The following is a 19,628-nucleotide window of genomic DNA, read 5'->3' as shown; positions in this document are numbered from 1 at the left end:
AAAAAATATTAGGAAGGTTAAATGCATTTTAATAAATACATCAAGACCAAGATGAATAAAATCCAATCATTAGAACCAGAGATATGCAATTTTCAGGACTCAAGTGAAAATAGTGCCACATCACAATGCATCAATTGTGGTTACCTGGTCGCATCAGACTAGGTCACAAGTTCAGGGCAACCGTGATGGAAACCAGGCTGGCTACAGGGATCCGGTCAGGCCAGATAAACAAGAGTAACTTAAATTCGAATTCCAAAGCAATGCGGAGTCCCGTATCGAGGATGTGTCGTTAGCAGAGACAATGTGGGGTCCAGCGAGGAGATTATTCATGCAGCGTCAGTTCTGATGGGCTGCGTTGAGTGAGGTGATGTCTGCATCATGTAATGGTGGTTCTGATGGGCTGCTTTAGGTGAAGTGATGCCCTTGTATGGAGATGGGTGACGCAGCATCGGTTCCAATGGGCTGATGTGGGTAATGGGTAATCCTTGCGTCAGGGAGTTCCACGCAGCAGATGCAGTGCATTGGTTCTGAGGGTGAATCATTACGTGGATCCATAGATGGACTGATAGAGCACCTTGTGGCCCACTTCCAAGGGTCCTGGACCAGGACTTGGGAGAGTAGGATTCATAGATTGAAGAGTCCAGGCACTAGGTTCAAGGTTGTTTGAAACCTGTTATGTCCATGAGGCTTCTGATCAGGAGTACAGTCAACTAGCCATTGGGATCACTCTGGGACCGGAACCTCTCACTTAGGCAAGAGTAGAGCAGGTCAGCACTGCAGGGCAGTGGTTCTTCAGAGCAGCAGTCCAGAAGAGAGACAGTCCTTTCAGCAGTACAGCAGTCCTTCTTCCTGGCAGGGCCCACAGGTCCAGAATTATACTGAAGAGATTGGTCTCAGGGTCCAATATTTTTACCTTGTGCTAAGTTTGCAGTAGAAGAAGCTTATAGAAGTTTCCACCCCCATGAGGTGTAAAGCATCCCCTTCCTCCCTGTCCCTGCTCCAGCTTGGCTGGGCTCACAAAATAAACAGTGTCAACCTTTGTGAGAGTGACCAGGCAGAGGTTTTCTAATGTACAGGAGTTGTAGGTGCCAGCTCCTCTGCCTTGTGACTTCAGTGTGGCCCATCTCGCCAATACCTATTTTCCCGTTGTGTCACTGTCTATGAGCAATACAAAAAGACCAACTGTCAGGTACACCTAGTCATGTGCTCAATGATCAGGCTGCAGGCAAGATATGGTTAGGGCAAAAAAATGCCAACTTTTTAAAAGTGACATTTTCAGAATTATGACCGAAACTTTACCATTAAAAAGGGGTTTTAATTACAATTTTGTAGACACCACCCTCGATCTTTCACCTGTGCCCAATTGGAAGTTACAGCTTTTTATATGTAATAAGGTAACTCCAATGTTATGCTATGGCAGAGGTAGGCTTAGAAGTAGTGAAATACAAATGAAGGAGTTTTCAACTACCAGGAAAAGTAAAACTAGAAGCACATGTCTCACTTTTTAAATGCACTGTGCCCTCCCGACTGGGCTGTCTAAGGCCTACCCTAGGAGCGACTTAGATGTATAAAAAAGGAAGGTTTGCCTGGCAAAAGTTTCATTTTGCCAGGTCGCATTGGCTTTAAAACTGTACACACAGGCTGCTGTGGCAGGCCAAAGACATGTTTAAAGGGCTACTGAAGTGGGAGGCACAATCAGTGTTGCATACCTACTAGTAGCATTTCATTTACAGGCCCTGAACTCAGGTAGGACCATTTTACTAGGGAATTGCAAGTAAACTAAATAGGCCAGTTGGTTGTAAGCAGGTCCTACCATGTTTTAAGGAAGGAGCACAAGCAATTTAGTACTGGTTAGCAGTGGTAAAGCGTGCAGCGTCCTCAAGCCAGCAAAAAGGGAGTCAGCAAAATAGGAGGATTGAAGGCACAAATTTAGGGGAGAATCATGCCAAGGGTGCCAGGTGTAACAGTAATCTTGTGATATTTTCAGGTTAATACAGACAGCACCCAAATATGATCACAGACCAAGGGAATGCTCCCCTTGTTTTTGATTGATTACTGTATTGCAATAGATCTGCACCTAGCATGGCAGGGGCAAATTCCATACACACTTATGGCATACGTTAGTGTTAGACCTGGCTTCTATTGGCGTGGTCTCCCCTAATTTATTTCGCTGATGACCTCATGTTTGGACCTTGTATTGCTAGCCTTAGGGCTGGAGCACGTTTGACACTGCTGTGCAGTGTCAAAGCGCTGTGCTCATCCTATACATACTGTAGACCGGTATATATATGATGGGCTGATTTAAATTAGCTGTAAGTCCAATGTCATGGCATGAGATCTATACCAGGGACATGTTTCTCAAATGTGCCAGCTGCACTGGTTGTGCAATCCGCAGAGGTAGCTTATTGATTGTGCCACAGGTTTGCCCTGGTGGGGCCTGTGTGCACATTTTACTGTTACTCGGTTTGGCATTTAGAGAGCTACTTGCCAAGGTTCTGAATGTCGCCTGCCATATCAGAGTTCTTCCTGGTGACAGGGAGCAGCGTACAGAGGAGGTTGGGCAGGTGTGTGTATGCATTACCTGCAAGAGTGGACACCTGATGGTCTGTTGCTGTTGCTGGACAAACACTCCATTTTACAATAAAATGTACTGAAAAAATGCTCTGACTTTTTTTAATGCAGGATGCACCTTATTTACAAAAATATGGCACACCCCTGTGTTTCCTCTAGCGCTAATGCTAAAAAAGGTGCCTAGCGCCAGCACAGGCACCCTTGCGCCATGTTGCAAAGGTGCTTGCACTGCAGGGGTGATTGTTTATCTGCAGGAAGGTACTCCTTCCATCACATAAGCACTATTTAAAGGTGAGTTGCTGTTTATATGTGTGCTGCAGAATGCAGCATACATTGAAAGAGTAAAATATGAGGAGAAATAATCATTTCTCCTCAAATCGCTATTGTAAGACCAGATTTTGGCTGGCCTTAGTTTTTGTCACTGCCCCATCCTTATAAATATGGAGCAGCGTCGAAAAGCAATGAGTGTTGCAGCAGAACACCCAAATGCAACACCCATTGCAAACCCCTTTCATGCTAAGTGAAGAGTGTAAACGGGCCTTATTTACAAAGCAGCGTTAAGCCACTAACCACGTTAAATGGCTTAACGCCGCTTTGCACATAAGGAGAAGGGAATATCGCCAGCAAAAGGTCACTAAGGCGTTCTGGTGGCGATACCCCCTTTTAAAAATGCCCCCAGTGTCTTACAAATCGCGACACAAACTAGCAATTATTTAAAGAGGCCTGAGGAAAATGTATAAATATTCCCCCAGGAACCTATCATTATCTTCGTTGGTAATCCTTGAACTGTTGCCACCAGATGCATAATTGGGGATAATTTCAATGTGTGAATCATAAATTGCATTTGTATCTATTCCTTTCACGTTCACGCTGAGAAACATCAAGTGACTAGATTCCCCTAAGGCACTTGCAAACCGTTCTCATAACGCAATACCTTTATATTAGGATGCAGTCATAAGAATACCTTACATCCACGATAGAAATTAGGGACATATTATCAAGAACTGCGATAAATTTATCGCCGCTTTAGCAGCAGGAAACTGCAGCTAAAACGGCGAAAATGGGCTTGATAATATGCTCTTGAGAATTCCCATAGTAGCCCAGGTTAACACCAGAACCTGGGCTTCTATGGGAATTCAAAGGGCATATTATCAAGCCCATTATCGCCGCTTTAGCGGCAGTTTCCTGCCGATAAAAGGGGCGATAAAGTATTGCTCTTTCTTGATAATATGCCCCAGATTTGCAACAGCATTTGCAGGACTAAGTATCATAAATCTGGAACAATTTCAACTAACAGTAATAATGACTTAGCCTATTTATAAATTGCAGGGCAGATTTAGTAGCCCTTTGCGCCACATTTGCGTCATTTTAAACATGGGAGAAGTGACGCAAGGGGCTTGTAAATAAGCCCCTGAGTGTTTTACATCCAGCTTGGTGGCTTACGAAAATAATGCAGTATTTTCCATTTTGTTTATCACAAGTTCTTTTGGAAAGATAGGGTTGCTGCCTGTAGCTCATTAGACTACTGCCAAAATCCGAGTAATGATTCCTTTATTTATGGCAAGTCTTAAAATGTGGCAACAGGGACGCATTTTTAGTAAAGCAAAGCCGGTCAATGCTTGGATGAGGAAATGGGAACCTTTTTCATCATGTTTAAAAAGCTCAGATACAAGTTATCTAAATTTTAAATATGTCCCCAGAGGCCATATTGAAAGCAGATCAATGCTGATCTGTATCCCTTACTGAAATTCAGTACTCTGACCTGCTTTTAAGTTAATACTGAAATGCGACCAATTTGCTAAATAGCAGTGACACACGGAAGCTTGCTCTCTTTGGCACCCTGCTGGTCATTTGTTTATTAATATTTCCTTAGGTGCCACATGTCACTTGCCAGTCGTTTTAGAGTGCCAAGAGCATTACTCATTGCCTTTGCATGAGCTGAGAATTAGACTGAATGCTGCAACTTGTACTGATTTGCACCTGTCTCAGATGACTTCCATTCAATACAAGTTTATTCACTTGATTAGAAAATCATTCAAACTTTGTACTTTACGGTAAAATCAACAGTACTCCAAGCATATATTCACTTTCCTCCAAAAGATTTACAAACAATCTTAAAAAAATGAATATAGCAGCCATAAAGATCGTATATTTGGAGCCTGATATAAAACACAAATCATTCCAATGTGAATCAATAAATACATTCCTCGCCATCAGCACTCTTAAAAAATTGGCTTTGGGAGACATCTTTAAGATGACAAGTTCACCTGGGGGAAAAAAATTTAAGGCCAAAGTGGAAATCAAAATTTTAGAGTATATTTAGAAATAAGGGGTGCCCTGCATTCATTAGTTGTCGAAATGTAGTAAGCATGGCTCCCCAGACAGATTAGAACACAAATGTGATCTCAAAAGGTTAAAAGGTAAACTCAAGGGACAATCCTGGACCTGCCCAAGACTACGCCATAAGAGTAATCCAACTCAATCTTGCTGTGAGGCCCATAAGATTGGCAGTCCTCCAAATGTCCTGGTAATATATTTATCTCAAAGGCCAGGACGTGTGTTTTTTCTGAAACTGAAGCTTATATATTCTGCAACTGAAAGGCCATATGTAAAATATGTTTTTCTCTGCATTAGCTGTGGTTTTAGTAGTTGATATTGAAGGGTCAAGTTCAACAAAGACAGATCTGTTTAGACTGTGTAAATTGACTTTGAAAAGTACATTACATATAGTGAGTGAATATATTATATATATATATACATATTTCTTTTTTCTTTTATGCTTTTGCTGGCCGTTGCCGTGCACCTGATCAAAGGGCATGATGTATATGTGGTTTCTGCACGTCTGCCCAAATTTCTTCAAACGTCTTGTCACCACTCGTACAAGGAAGTCGACACCTGCTGAACAGTTTTAGTATATATTAATTACCTTAAAGGGCTCATGCTAGTGGCTCCCTGACGGCAGCCTCTCATTTATACAACGATGTTTTCAAACACAATCATAAATAGAATAAGTAGTCAATAATGCCTTTAGAGCAAAACATTGGTTTGCCCACTTGGGCTGTATTAATAATAAGTCAGTGCTCAGTTTAATTGCAAATATTCTAAAATGATACATTTTAATAACATAATGAGAGTAGTGGTGTTTTGCAATCAAACAAGTTTAAAATAATGGCAACAATTTCCAGAAATTGAAAATATGAAATTGTATGTTTTAGTAATTGTGATAAACAATACCATAGCTTAAATTGATGTTATGTGATTTGAAGTGACATATGTATACATATTCTATTCATGATCATATTTGAAGACATCATGGTATAAATGAGAGTCCACCTTCAATTTCTATGATGATATCACAGGAAAGGCAATGTAAATATGGTAAAAAAATGGAACCTCGCAAACTGTGTACAGGTCGTGATACAGCCGAAACGCTTCAGGGTAGCGCGAGCATGAGCATGAGCATAAGCATTTTAAGCATATAAACCCATAATAAAGCTCTCCAACAAGAGTCAACCTCATTGTACGAGTGGTCATGAGGTGTACAAAGAATATATATAAATTCACAACAACGCTTATAAATAAAATGAATTATATTGCACGTGCTGCAACGCCAAACGGGCAATGCAGCGCGCAATGTAATTCGTTTGATTTATTTATTTAGTAACTGAACTCCATTTGGCCTTAATCCAGAGTATACTACCCCCCACCCATCCCTTCCCGTACCCTGCCCCACCACCCCGCAGCACTCCCTCCAGGAGCCGCTACTGATATATATATATATATTCCCTACTGGCGGTCGCCAGTAGGTAGTTATAGTTAGGACCTAGTTTCCATAGGAAAATCGGTTTTTGTTTTCGCAATAAGTTTTGCGCCGATTAGCAAATCTTTGGCAAATTTTCAAAACTAGTGATCAGCTCCGGTCAGCTGCCGCCTTGAAAGTTTTAGGATGATTCGCCAAGCGGGGGCCGAGAAAAAAAGGGGGGTCCCAAAAAGCGTTTTCACCATGTTATTTTCCGTAGCAAACTTTAGACAAAGCTACAGCACGAACTGCTGAACGGAATTACACAAAATTTGGCAAAAAGGTAGCCCTTGGTTCAGAAAGAGTCCTTTTTGTTAAAAAGTGTAAATCTGTTCAGTAGTTACTGAGAAATTAGAAAAATAAAAAGTTTGATATCTATGGCCGCCGTGGGTTTGCGAACCCTCCAGACAACGAGCTTCCTTCTAATTGTCTGCCAACACTCCAAACCAGGAAGTGTTGGCAGCCATCTTGTGACTATGTAGAACCGAGTCACTAGAAAACAGTAGAAAAAAGAAGTAAAAAGAAGAAAAGATCTGCTCAGGGCGTCCCACAAGGATCCTCAGGGCCAAGAAAAGCATTTTTTAAATCATTTTGGCAGAAATCGCGATGGGGTCTTGAATCCCGCCAAAAGTATTTAAAAAAATGCACCTAGGGTGGGCCGGGTCCCGGGGCACTATACATTCATTAGCTGGACCCCCGCAGCCCCGGGGACCACCACCTCCCCAGGGTGTTAAAAAAATATGTGTGGGGATCCCAATCCCCCCACGCTGCCCCAGGGACTGTCACCTCTCCGGGGCTTTTACAAATAACTACGGGGTCTATTTTTAATAAAATAACTTGTCTGGGGGGGCTTGAGCCCCCCACACGCCCCAGGGACCACGACCTCCCAGGGGCACTTAAACTGTAAATGCGGGGGTCCCTTACGGACCCCCGAGCCCTGGGGACCACCACCTCCCTGGGGCTTTGCAATGGTAGGGAAGCCCTTGATGGCCCTGGGGACCGCCACCTCAAGGGCCAGCTCCTGCAGTGTCCCGGGGTGTTCACCCCCAGGACACTGCTGTCTGCTATGGTAGGGCGGGAGCTGTGCACCTCCCGCCCTGCCATAGCAATCTCTGATTTGGATGTTGTATACATGCAGTCACTCATCAATAGAACACTATCCTAAGCACTCATACACCTATGCAGACACTCACGCACCACCACTCATCCATGGAGTTACTCACACAGCTAGTTACGGACCACGGGCGCTGGGGACCACCACCTCCCTGTGGCTTTAAATGTTTGGAGGAGGGCTGTGGGGCCCCCCTCCTAGAGTTCTGGGGACGGCCACCCCCCAGGGACAGGTCCTGCAGTGTTCTGTGGTGCCCACCCCGGGACACTGCTGTTTGCTATGGCAGGGCAGGAGCATGGCTCCCGCCTTGCCATTCAAGGGGAGTTAATCCCTTAACTTACAACATTGCGGGGGGCGTGTTTGCACAGTGGTGCAGGGAGGGGGCAGGCCTTATATACCAAGTTAGCAATCTTGCTGTGTAGGACTTACTGGAGGTAACACAAGGGATAGTTGGCCCCTAAGGTTGACGTTGGGGGCTAATTACCCCTCCTGTTACCTCCAGTAAATCCCACACATTGGGATTGCTAAAAGGTGTTTGGAACCCACCCTCACCTTCTCCACCACTCTGAAAAGTAAACTGCTGTGTTCTAGTAAGAAATTAGCATTTAAAAAACATTTAAAATTCACTGAAAAAAATATAGGTTTCAGGGACATTATAGTTAGAAATTAGCATTTAAAAAACCTTAGAAGGGAGGAGGAGCTTGGCGGGCATCTGAGATGGCCGCGTGACCACAGCGCTCCCCGGACCCCCGCCGCTCCCGGCATAATATCCTGCATGAATCCTGAATTTTCGCGAGGATTTATATAGAGGACGTTGGGCTGATCTACCTGGACCTTTCAGACACTGATTTGGACACCGGGTGCCTGAGTTATGATGAATTTAACTTTTGGGCTCCGCCCTCGAGGTGCGCCCGGGACTGGGTGAGGTTCGGTGGCCGTCTTGGAGTTGAACAACAACGGCAGGGGGATTGGACTTGTGGGTCCCCTTCTTAAGTTTCGGTTTCGATTCTGCCTCAGACTGGGACATTGGTGAGAGGGTCGGGCCAGAGCTGCTGCCAGGACACGCGTCAGTTGTCGGGCCTTTGGCTGGACTATTCTCCTAGTTGGCTGCCTCTATCCTAGTGGTACCCCTCTTGTGGTTCTTTGGTCCCGGGGCCTCCATTTCTGGTGCCCGGTCCGTCGACCTGGTGACTCCACTTGTGACGCATCTCCAAAATGGCGGGCAGAGGGGACCGAGAGACGCGCAAGACGAAGACACCTCTGCGCGGGGGCCCGGTTCAATCTAATGTTATGGATCGTTATACCCACTCTAAGGGGTCCCCCGGAGCTGCCCTGCCCGGTCCCACTGCGTCTGACCACGTCGTGGATGCGTCGACGGAGCCCTCCTTGCAGGACATCATGGGCGCCATTTCTGGCATGAGGGAATCCATAGGCCAACAGTACGAAACCTTGGCCCACAAACTTGACACTGTGGCGATTGAGGTGAATTTAATTCGAGCCGATCTCTCCAAGACGAACGAAAAGGTGAAGTCGTTGGATATCAAATCATCCAGCCTCACGACGGACGTCTCTGATATACAGACGGAGATTGGCAATCTCCGTAGGGTGAACGATTTCATGACCCGGCGCTTGGAGGATTTTGAGAACAGGGCACATCGCTGTAATGTTCGCGTGGTTGGTGTGCCGGAGAATCCAGAACCCCACTCGGTTGATCTCCTGGTTGAAGACCTGATCCAGAACCACCTTTCTCCATCTGGCCTTAGTAAATTTTTCACAGTGGAGCGCGCACATCGTGTTCCAGGGGGCCAGGGCAAACCAGGCGCCCCGCCGCGACCTATTGTTGCGAAGCTTTTCCACTATAGAGATCGGGACGCTATCCTGCAGGCTTCACGGGTGAAGGGCCCGGTGGCCTTCGAGAATGCCACGGTGAACTTTTATCCGGACTTTTCCCAACAGGTCCAGAAGCAGCGTATGGGATTTCGTGGTGCCAAGAAGCGTCTTAGGGACATGGGGATGCGTTACGCTATGCTCTTTCCGACCAGGCTGCGGGTTGAGTATAATGACCGAACTTTCTTCTTTGATCGGCCAGATGCTGTGAATGACTGGCTAGACTCCCTGCCTAGCCGACCTCCTGAGACTGAGTCCGATGCCCACCCGGGCGGTGCTGAAGGTGGTGTAGAGAGCTGAACGTTTCGTCTTTACCTGATGCCTTGTTTTGTATAACTTCTCCAGGGATGTATGCCTATGTTCCTCTATTGCTTATGTGTTTTGATGTATGTTCTTTTCCTCGTCATTGGTCTTGATCGGGGGGCGGGTGGGACGGAGCCTTTCCTCCTCCGGGGTCTTTGTGTAGAATAGGGGTTCTTGGGCGACAGGCACACTGCAGGTTGGGGTGGCTTTTTAGCTTTTTGCAGGGGTGCAGGGTGGGGGGTGTTTTCTTGTTATTTGGGGGGTGGGTGGTTGGGAAGTTCGTTGTTTGTATGTTCTGTGTTCAAGGTGACTTTATCCTGTGTTTGACAATGTTTCTGTGGTCGTGCTCATTGATGGGGGGTTTTGGCTTTTTCGGGTGGGATGGGGGTAGCGGGTTGAGGTTTGTTTCGTGGAACGTTAACGGTCTGGGAGATCGTATCAAACGAAGTGTGGTGTTGAAATGTATACGACGTTTATCTCCTGATATTGTTTTCCTGCAGGAGACTCATTTGGTAGGCAATGTTTGTCATGCAATGAATAGGTGGGGCTATCGCCTCGTAGCACATTCGGGGTTTACCTCGGGTTCCAGGGGTGTGGGTATCCTTGTTCGGGCTTCCCTCCCCCTGGCTATTGATGATGTGATTCAGGATGACCGGGGGCGGTATGCTGTCCTTGTGGGTCGATATGAGGGCCGTGCCCTCTCCTTATTAACTGTTTATGTGCCCCCCGGTTTGCAGACTTCTACCTTTTCAGATTTGGGCCGTGTCTTGTTGGACCTCCCTGATAGTACTCTCTTTCTGGCTGGTGATTTTAATTCGGTGATCTCCGGTCTCCACGACCGACACCCCCCTAGGGATACTCCTGCGGCTCAGCGGTGGTTGGGTGGCTTTTTGGATACCTTTGGCTTGGTGGATTGCTGGAGGCTTTTGCATCCTACTCAGCTTCAGTACACCTTTCATTCTGGGGCCCATGGGAGTCTGTCTAGGCTGGATTACTTCCTGATGCCGGCGGCTCAGTCCCCAGCGGTGCGTGAGATTGTGCACCTGCCGAGGGGTATCTCTGACCACTCTCCGCTCTGGCTTCGTTTTGAGGTTGGGGTGGAGGCAGTGGGCCGGGTGGCTCCCATTAATCCGTGGTACCTTTCCTCCCCTGAGACCCGCAGCCTGTTGCTTAAGTCTTTGGACGCGTATTTTCTGGATAACGAGGGGTCGGTTTCATCGGCTGTGTCCCTATGGGAGGCCTTTAAGACGGTGATCCGTGGGCAAGCCCTGTCCCTTATTGTTGAGGCTAAGAGGGCGAGGAATAGAGAGGTGGTGGATCTTGAGGGGGAGATTTCTGCATTGGAGGAGGATTTGGAATCTGGTGTCACGTCTGCGAAACTCCATGCCCTGGGTCTGAAACAATTTGCTTATAAGTCCATGGTCACAGATGCTGCCAAGGTGATGTTTCGGGAGCAACAGGGACGTTTGTATGATGTAGGTGACAAAGCGGGTAAATTGCTGGCATGGCTGGATAAGAAAGAGAGAGCTAATCGTGTGGTACCCGTGATTCAGTCTGCGTGTGGTGTGAGTGTAACGGACCCGATTGGAATAGTTGACCGTTTTGCCGAGTACTTCCGTGTGGTGTATACCCCTGTGTCTGTGAGGGATGTGGCTGACTCTCGCCTTCTGCTGCGTGATATAGCCTTGCCCAGTGTTTCCGATTTAGATCGTGCGGCGTTGGACTCCCCCTTTACTGTTGATGAGATAGCTACTGCCATCCGTTCCCTCCGTTCGGGCAAAGCATTGGGCCCGAACGGGTTGCCAATTGAATTTTACAAGTTGCGTCCCGACAGAGTGGCTCCGTATCTTCGCGCCATGTTTCTGGAGTCCCGGGAACGGGGTATTCTCCCTTATGATCAGCGACTGGCCGCGATAGTTGTCATCCCTAAGGATGGTAAACCGCGTGATCTTTGTTCCTCCTATAGGCCCATATCCCTGCTAAATGTTGAACCCAAGGTATTGGCGAAACTCCTGGCATCCCGTCTCTTGACGGTCATTAGTGACTTGGTCCATCCGGATCAATCCGGATTTATCCCGCATCGCAACACGGCTCTGAACCTACGTCGTCTTCACGGCGCGATTGCGAGGGCGGGGCTTCTGACGGAGCCGGCCATTTTGGCTTCATTGGATGCCTCTATGGCCTTCGACACGGTGGAGTGGCCTTATCTTTGGGCGGCTCTTGAGAAATTTGGTTTCGGGCCTGAGTTTATTAGTTGGGTCAAGTTACTATACGCGGAACCTCTCGCACAAGTAGTGGTGAATGGTAGGGTCTCGGCTCCTTTCACCCTTGGTAGAGGTACCCGTCAGGGATGCCCCTTGTCTCCGTTGCTGTTTGCTCTCGCCCTGGAACCATTGGCTGCTTGGCTTCGGTGGGAACCTTCAATCAAGGGGATTCGCTGGTCGCCGGACTTTGAGGACCGCGTTTCGCTTTACGCGGACGATATTCTTTTATATCTCACCTCCCCGCGTAAATCTCTGTGTGTTCTATTTGACGTTCTTGCTTCCTTTGGTGCCAACTCGGGTCTTGTTATTAATTGGTCCAAGTCCTGTGTGTATGTTCTTTCGGGTGTTTTGCCCCCCTTGCCGAGCAGACTCCCTATCCAGGTGGTCCAGTCTGGTTTCAAATATTTAGGGATTTTTATTACGTTGGACCCGTCGCTCCGCTTTGAGCGTAATCTCCTCCCCCCGTTGCTTAGATTGCGCTTGGATGTGGCCCGTTGGCGTAAGCTTCCTTTGTCTCCTCTGGGCAGGGCGGCCCTGTTTAAAATGATGTCCTTGCCGCGGTTCCTTTACGCGCTCCAAAACTCCTATGACGCTATCCCTAAGACCTATTTCCGAGAGATCGAGAGTCTCCAACGGCAATTACTTTGGGACGGGCGTCCACGAATTGCACTCGCGAAGCTCACCATCCCTTGGTACGACGGGGGCATGGCGCTCCCCGATATCAAGCGATATTACTGGGCTTCCCAGTTGTCTGCTATTAATCACGTGATGTTCTCACCGGGTCGTAATCCGGCATTCGAGATGGATAGACTCCAGCTTCCGGGTGGGGACTTTAATAGGGCGCTTTATTCTCGATCGGCCGGGCGCCATCTTGTGGGCCCGTCCAGGATTGCAGTAACTGTGCGGCGAGCCGCGAATGTGAGTTTGGGATGGGAGGATCGACTAACACTGGCGACGCCGCTTTATGCCTCGGAACGTTTGGGCGGTCTCTGGTCTACCAAGGGTTTCGATCACTGGGATATGATTGGGATTTGTAAGGTGGGTGATGTGTGTTCGAACGGTTGTGTGAAGTCGTTCCAGGCCCTCCAGGCGGAATATGGTTTGAGTGGTAGGGAAATTTTTCGCTATCTGCAGGTCCGGCACGCCCTCGCCTCAGTTTTGGCTCCTGATGAGGCCCCGCCTGAGTCTTACCCCCTCGAGGACCGTGTCCTTGATCGGCATCTTCCTGATAGCACTATTTCTCTGATCTATAAAAAACTGATCAATAATCGGGCGGACTTATTGGTCCGACTTCGGGAGGCTTGGGTTGGCGATGGGTTGGAACTAGACGACGAGGATTGGCAATCGGCACTCTCTTCTCCCAAGGAGGTAGCCATTCCTGCCCGTCTCCGTTTGGTTCAACTTAAGATCCTTCATCGAGTGTATGTCACGGGTCCGCGTCTGGTGACGATGGGCTTCTCCTTGGATGGGTTATGTAAGCGTGGTTGTGGGTCGAGTGCTACCTTTTTACATATTCTTTGGGAGTGCCCGGCTGTAGCGGCTTACTGGACTGCTGTGCTTGCGGTGATGACTGATGTGACTGGTGTGGCCCTGCGGCCGGAGCCTCGACGATGTCTGTTGAATGTGTGGGAGCCCACTGACTACTCTGTGGCCCAGACCAGATGGGCTACCCTGGGTTACATGATTGCGAAACGGGATGTTGCGCAACTCTGGGGCGCTTCCAGGCCCCCTGAGGTCTCGAAGTGGGAGGACAACATGGATTGGTCCATGTTTCGTGAGAAGACGGTTTATGTGGCCAGGGGCAGACCCAGGGCGTGGTCGAGGGTTTGGGGCCAGTGGAATGAATATTGTGGGGGTATTTGCACCCCTCCCCTTGTAGGCACTGCTGAGGTTGTCCTATCTCCCTAGGCGAGCGTTCCCGGAACCCTTCCATACTGTTTTTAACATTTCTGGTTCTCCCCGCTGCTCCCCTCCCCCCCCCGACTTTGTTGGAGCCTTAGAGCTCTGGGTGTGTTCTCCTGACCGTGGACCATCCCCTCCGTTCTTTGGGCTGACCTTACTTACCGTGCATTCGCCTTTTAGTGTTTGTTTTTCTTTTTGTATAAAATAAAAATTCAAATTGCTCTGTGATATGTGGGGAGTAATGCTTGGTGCTCGATTTGTGCCCGACCACGGATGTACATTTTTAATTCATGCCTTGTGCCTTATTATTAGCGGCCAGCCCGTGAGGTTGTAGGCCCATTCTTGTACTTTTCTATGCTTACTCAAATAAAGGTTTTTGAACAAAAAAAACAAAAAAAAAAAACCTTAGAAATTCACTGAAAAAAAACATAGGTTTCAGGGACATTATAGTTAGTTAGACATTTCACTCGTACAAAACCAGAGAAATCCCGCTGTTATAGGTAGTAGAGATAAATATAATTCACCACCCCGCAACGCCCTGCTGATGACTCCACATAATACATCACTCATGACATGGTCAGTGACATCACTCATGATAACTCAAATGACATCCCTGATGACATCACTGATAACAACATCCTTGTGATAATCTGATGCACCTCCTCACACCCTAATAAAACTTTTTATACACTCATTCTAAAATACAGCCTACCAATATCGAAACCATAGACAGACCAATAGTAGTTAGTACATAATTGCTCGGTGATTCCTAGGTCTACACACACTCATCTACTCATTCACACATACAGTAACTCACACATGCAGTCACTCATCAATACAGCACTATCATATGCACTCATACACCTATACATATACTCATACACCTCCACTCATCCATAGACTTACTCACCCACTTACTCAGTCATGCAAAGAATCAATGAAACCCATTTACTCACCTATATAGTTATATACAGACCCCCTCACTTATTTATACACATACTAACACATACTTACTCTCCTATACAATCACTGATACAAGCACACACTCATCCATACAGCCACTCTCACAATCACTCACTATCATGTGTAGTCATTTATATTCTCCAACACTCCCTTATACTGCATTTTACATATGTAGTTAATCACACATATGCCACTGAGACATCCATTCACCCACCAACACACCCATATACACACTCACCCACCCATACAGCCCTTCACAGATGCACTCTTTAACCCATACACCAACTAAATATAACGTCCCTGAAACCTATTGTTTTTTCAGTGAATATATATATATTGGACAGCGTGATCAAGGGCTCGTGTAGCTTGAAACGCGTAGCTGTTTCTCTGTGCTAAATAAATCTTTGCACCTGATCCTGTGGTCCGTCTCCTCTCTCGCTGGTGTGGCTGTATTGCTTGCCAGAGGTGCTGCGGAGCTATTTTGTGAATATATATATATATATATATATTTATATATATATATATATCTTTAGAGAGAGAGACAGAGAGAGAGTGAGAGAGACTATTCAAAATATTACCCCAATGCTTTTCAACTTTAATTCCAAATCCTGTTAACTTGGTTCTATTTTAATTTATAAGATTAGCAAGATGTCAGGTGACCCTAGCATTTAGACTTTTTTGGGGCGATAATGTTCATTAGCAGTGTATGTTCGGAATATAAAATAAGCACTGGCATAGCCAATATGTCTGGCCTAAGCAAGCTTGCTTTCTTAGCTTTTACTGTCCTATCATGTAGATACTCTACAAACATTGGCTAAAATATTTGAAAAAATGTAAGAAGAATGAAGTGGCCCAGCAGCTTAGGCAAATCAGCCGTTGCAGTAAAGCAGACTATTTTTCAGATGGCTGTGTACATGAACAGGTACAGGTAAATTGCCTTTACACATACAGCAAGACAGACAATGAAGATGTGATCCAAACAATGTCCTGCTGCTTAATGCATGTGAATGACACGTCAATAGACCAATGAATTAATAGTCTTTCCCAAAAGGCTGTGTATATCTGTATTTTACGTGCATGCTTACTATAATTTTTTCTACAAAACATGAAGATGTACAGACAGCTAACCATAGGAAACATGTGGGACTCAACAAGTTCAACAGATGACAGAGTCCGCTTAAACACATTTAACTAAATGTACATAAATTGTATCACCATGCATAATATAATTTGACAATAACATTGAAATGCTCATACTGGGATTCTCATTTTGCATTTGTTTTATTGCTTTTTTATAAATTTTTCTTTCAGAACAGACATGCAACAGTTCATCATTTATGTGTAAGAATGGTAGATGTATTCCAGAAGGAGTTCTTTGTGACACACACGATGATTGTGGAGATGGCTCTGATGAAACAGGATGCCATGTAAATGAATGTCTAAGCAAAAAAGTCAGTGGCTGTTCACAAGACTGTCATGATCTTCCTGTTGGGTATAAGGTGAGTGGTTCAAATGTTGCAATTAATTTTGTTACGCAAACAACACCTGACCAGCAGTCTGGGTGACAGCATCTCATTTGTAACTAATCAGGCTAAATCAGAGCTCAACTTCTTTGATATATATATATATATATATATATATATATATATATATATATATATATATATATATATATATATTCACAGAAAAAACTATAGGTTTTAGCCACGTTATAGTTAGGAATCAGCATTTAAAAAACCTTAAAAATTCACTGAAAAAAACATAGGTTTCACACATGTTATAGTTAGCTGAACATTTCACTCATACAAAACCATTGAAATTCCCCCGTTATAGTTAGTTCAACTAACTATAACTCGCGCGCCCGCAATCCACTGCTGATGACGTCACATATTACATCACTCATGACATGGTCAGTGACATCACTCATGACATCACTCACAAAATCTCAAATGACATCCCTGATGACATCACTGATGACATCATCCTTGTGACAGAGTGGCACTTCTGTACTTTATGCACTAGCTTGCTTCCTTAGATGTGGTACTCGTTTCTTTTGCTCCCACTGCGGAATCCAACACCCTATCTGTGTAATGAGCTGGAAATCCAAAGATCCACTTCACTGACAAGGCAGTGGATAGTTTGCGTGTCTCCAGCCTTTCTTATGTTTCACCTTTTTAGGTCTTGCCTAGCTATTGCTGTTAAGCAATCACTATGGAGAGAGATATAGAGGTGCACCAGGAAAGCTTACCAAGAGGGCTTTGGCAGGCGGATTATGGACAGTGCATGTGGCCGTGCGCACGCTTGCCATTTGCTCCCCGAGCCTCAGCATCAGACTTCAAAGGAATGCCTCCCGCTCGCCCACCCACCACTCTAGCCACATCACAAACCACGATTTGTCTCACATCAGACTTCAAAGACTTGCCGCCCGCGCTTACATCCTTCTCCTTCCCCTCATTAACAGGCTTATATCGCCTGCTTTCCTAGAGCGGTCATAAAAGTCAATGAACTGGTGTTCTCGCTCTAGGCATTCGCTTGTTTTCTATGTCTTATTCCTGCAGACATTGTTTGGTAACAGCAATGAGGAAATTAACGATCAGCTGAAAAGACTGTTGCAATTGACAGAGTTAACATTCTGCAAAGACTCGTATTTGAGTGTATGAATCTTTACCCTAAAATTAGACGTGCAGTCTCTGTTTCTTCATTTATATAAACAAACCTGACATGCCATCTTCAAATTGGACGAGTGCAAAATAACAGGGAAGACTTCAGTGTAACAATGTGTTGCCGGCGCGTTCCTTCCTTCATAGTTAGAAAAAGAAACCTCTTAAATAATAGTTTCTGGGCTCCAAGTTTTCAGGAACAGGCGCAGCATTCTGAAGCATTCTCTCACGCATTCGATATGCATCCTGTGTAAAAGTCACTTAATCAGTTATGGTGTTAACCTGGCAGGGTTTGGAAAGCCGTATTGTCAGATAAAAACTAAACTGCACCTTCTTTTCTATTAAGTTAACCACAGCAAAAGTGTCACATATTGCTTGTTGATTGTTTGGCCACCATTTTAGTTCATGTTCTCAGACGGTTTTATGTCATCAGGTGCTCTGGGTTACACTCCTATATCCACCTTTCACTATTCATTGCTTTCTGTTGGGTTAGTCCAATTGGCTTAGCTGAAATGAATAAATACTACAAGTACCACAATGCATTGTGCTGGTAAATGAAAGCCCCGAAACGTAACATTGTGCCCCAGGCGACATGATGTATTTTTAATTTTAGTGTATTTTAATCCATTTGGTACTACTGAAGACGTGAACAAATGAAGATATTGGGGAGCCTGGATTTCTGTACTACATAAAGTATTTTAGAAGATAACGTGAATTACTACTTTGATCATTGACATTTCTTTTGTAATGGCTTTGTCCTGCCAAAGCACCTTGTGCGTCCTGTCTTTCTAGTTTCCATCCTCTTCATACTGAGTCATGTATTCATGTATGGCCCTAATGCCTCTTTTGTGTTGCTTTGTGGCCCGGGCCACTGTGACTGTAGGGAGAGTTCACAACTATGATGTGCTTTACAGTGTCTGGTGCCGTCTCTTCTTATGCGCCCTGCTCCTGAGAGAAGCTTCGCGAAGCCGATCTGTTGGCACGCTGCAGCACTGCCTCCCGGGCCCCCTTTGGTGTTTACCAGCCTAGCATGCTGACAAAACGAGTCTCTGTTGTGTTTACTAACAAAGGCGAGAGCAGGGCAGCCGGCTGCACACAAGTGTCAGAGTCGTCCCATGTGGCCGGATCCCTCAGACTCAGGGGCTTGGCTCCCATTGGTCCAGCAGGCACAGTGGCACCGGGACACTGAAGGGCTCATTGGATCCTGGAAAATGCCATTTATTGCTACGCGAGCAACTGCCAAAAGGGGGCATTTTTGTTACTCATTTTATAATTGTATGTCTAGTGTTGAATAGACTTTGAAGCGCTAGAAGGCCTGCTTTGCACTACTTGGGAAACCAAGGCTAGAGTAACCAGACTTTAGTTGTTTTTTTCTTCTCAGGGATTGGATTGCAGCGTGTGAGGTGAGACGCCAAAGAATGAGGAGCTTTCTCGTGTTCAACCACTCCGCTCTGCGAGTTTAAACTGCATCAGTGACTAAAGAAGCATCGCCCGTGGTCTGAGTCAAAATAAACATCGCCCTTTCACTTTCCTATATTATATTTTGTTAAAAAGTGTCCATACACGGTTTGCAAACTGCTCAGAATTTCCAGGCTCCTTCCCATGCCCCAATAAACCACAGGGAAACTGTGCTGTTCATCATGGCAGAACGTTTTATCACCAATACGTTTTTATATGTATCCAACCAGAGACATGTTGCATCTTTGACCAGGTCTATATGGAGCTATCGTCCTCGCAAGAATGACATCCCAGAGACCAGGGACGCAGGTCAGCTGTGAAACAGCATCCCTCACTCTGCCTCATTCTGCCTCACTCCACCTCACTGTTCCTTACGGTGCCTCATTCCACCTTATTGTGCTCCAGGCTCTGTACATGGGCTCAGCTGTGTAACAGCATTTCCCACTCTGCCTCATTCTGCCGCAGTGCCACCTCATTATTTGCAACATAATTACACTGCACTCAATGCAACATACACTCAAAATACCACTCAGTGCCACATAATTACATGCCACATAATTACACTGCACTCAATGCAACATACACTCCAAATACCACTCAGTGCCACATAATTACACGCCACATAATTAGACTGCACTCAATGCAACATACACTCCAAATACCACTCAGTGCCACATAATTACACGCCACATAATTACACTGCACTCAAT

General features: G+C 45.8%; 1 protein-coding gene across 1 annotated transcript in view; it reads left to right on the top strand.

Moving 5' to 3' along the window:
* The window catches only part of LRP1B (LDL receptor related protein 1B), a 3,812,342-nt gene that overhangs the window by 3,011,879 nt on the left and 780,835 nt on the right, over positions 1–19,628 (top strand). The window contains exon 55 of the mRNA XM_078683424.1: positions 16,112–16,299. Within this exon, the coding sequence (XP_078539550.1) occupies positions 16,112–16,299 (188 nt within the window). The remainder of the gene's footprint in view (positions 1–16,111; positions 16,300–19,628) is intronic.

The sequence above is a fragment of the Lissotriton helveticus genome, chromosome 3_1 (genome assembly GCF_964261635.1).
Source record: "Lissotriton helveticus chromosome 3_1, aLisHel1.1, whole genome shotgun sequence".
Lineage (NCBI taxonomy): Eukaryota > Metazoa > Chordata > Amphibia > Caudata > Salamandridae > Lissotriton > Lissotriton helveticus.
The sequence above is the reverse complement of the archived record's forward strand: the minus strand, read 5'-3'. Positions and strand labels throughout refer to the sequence as shown.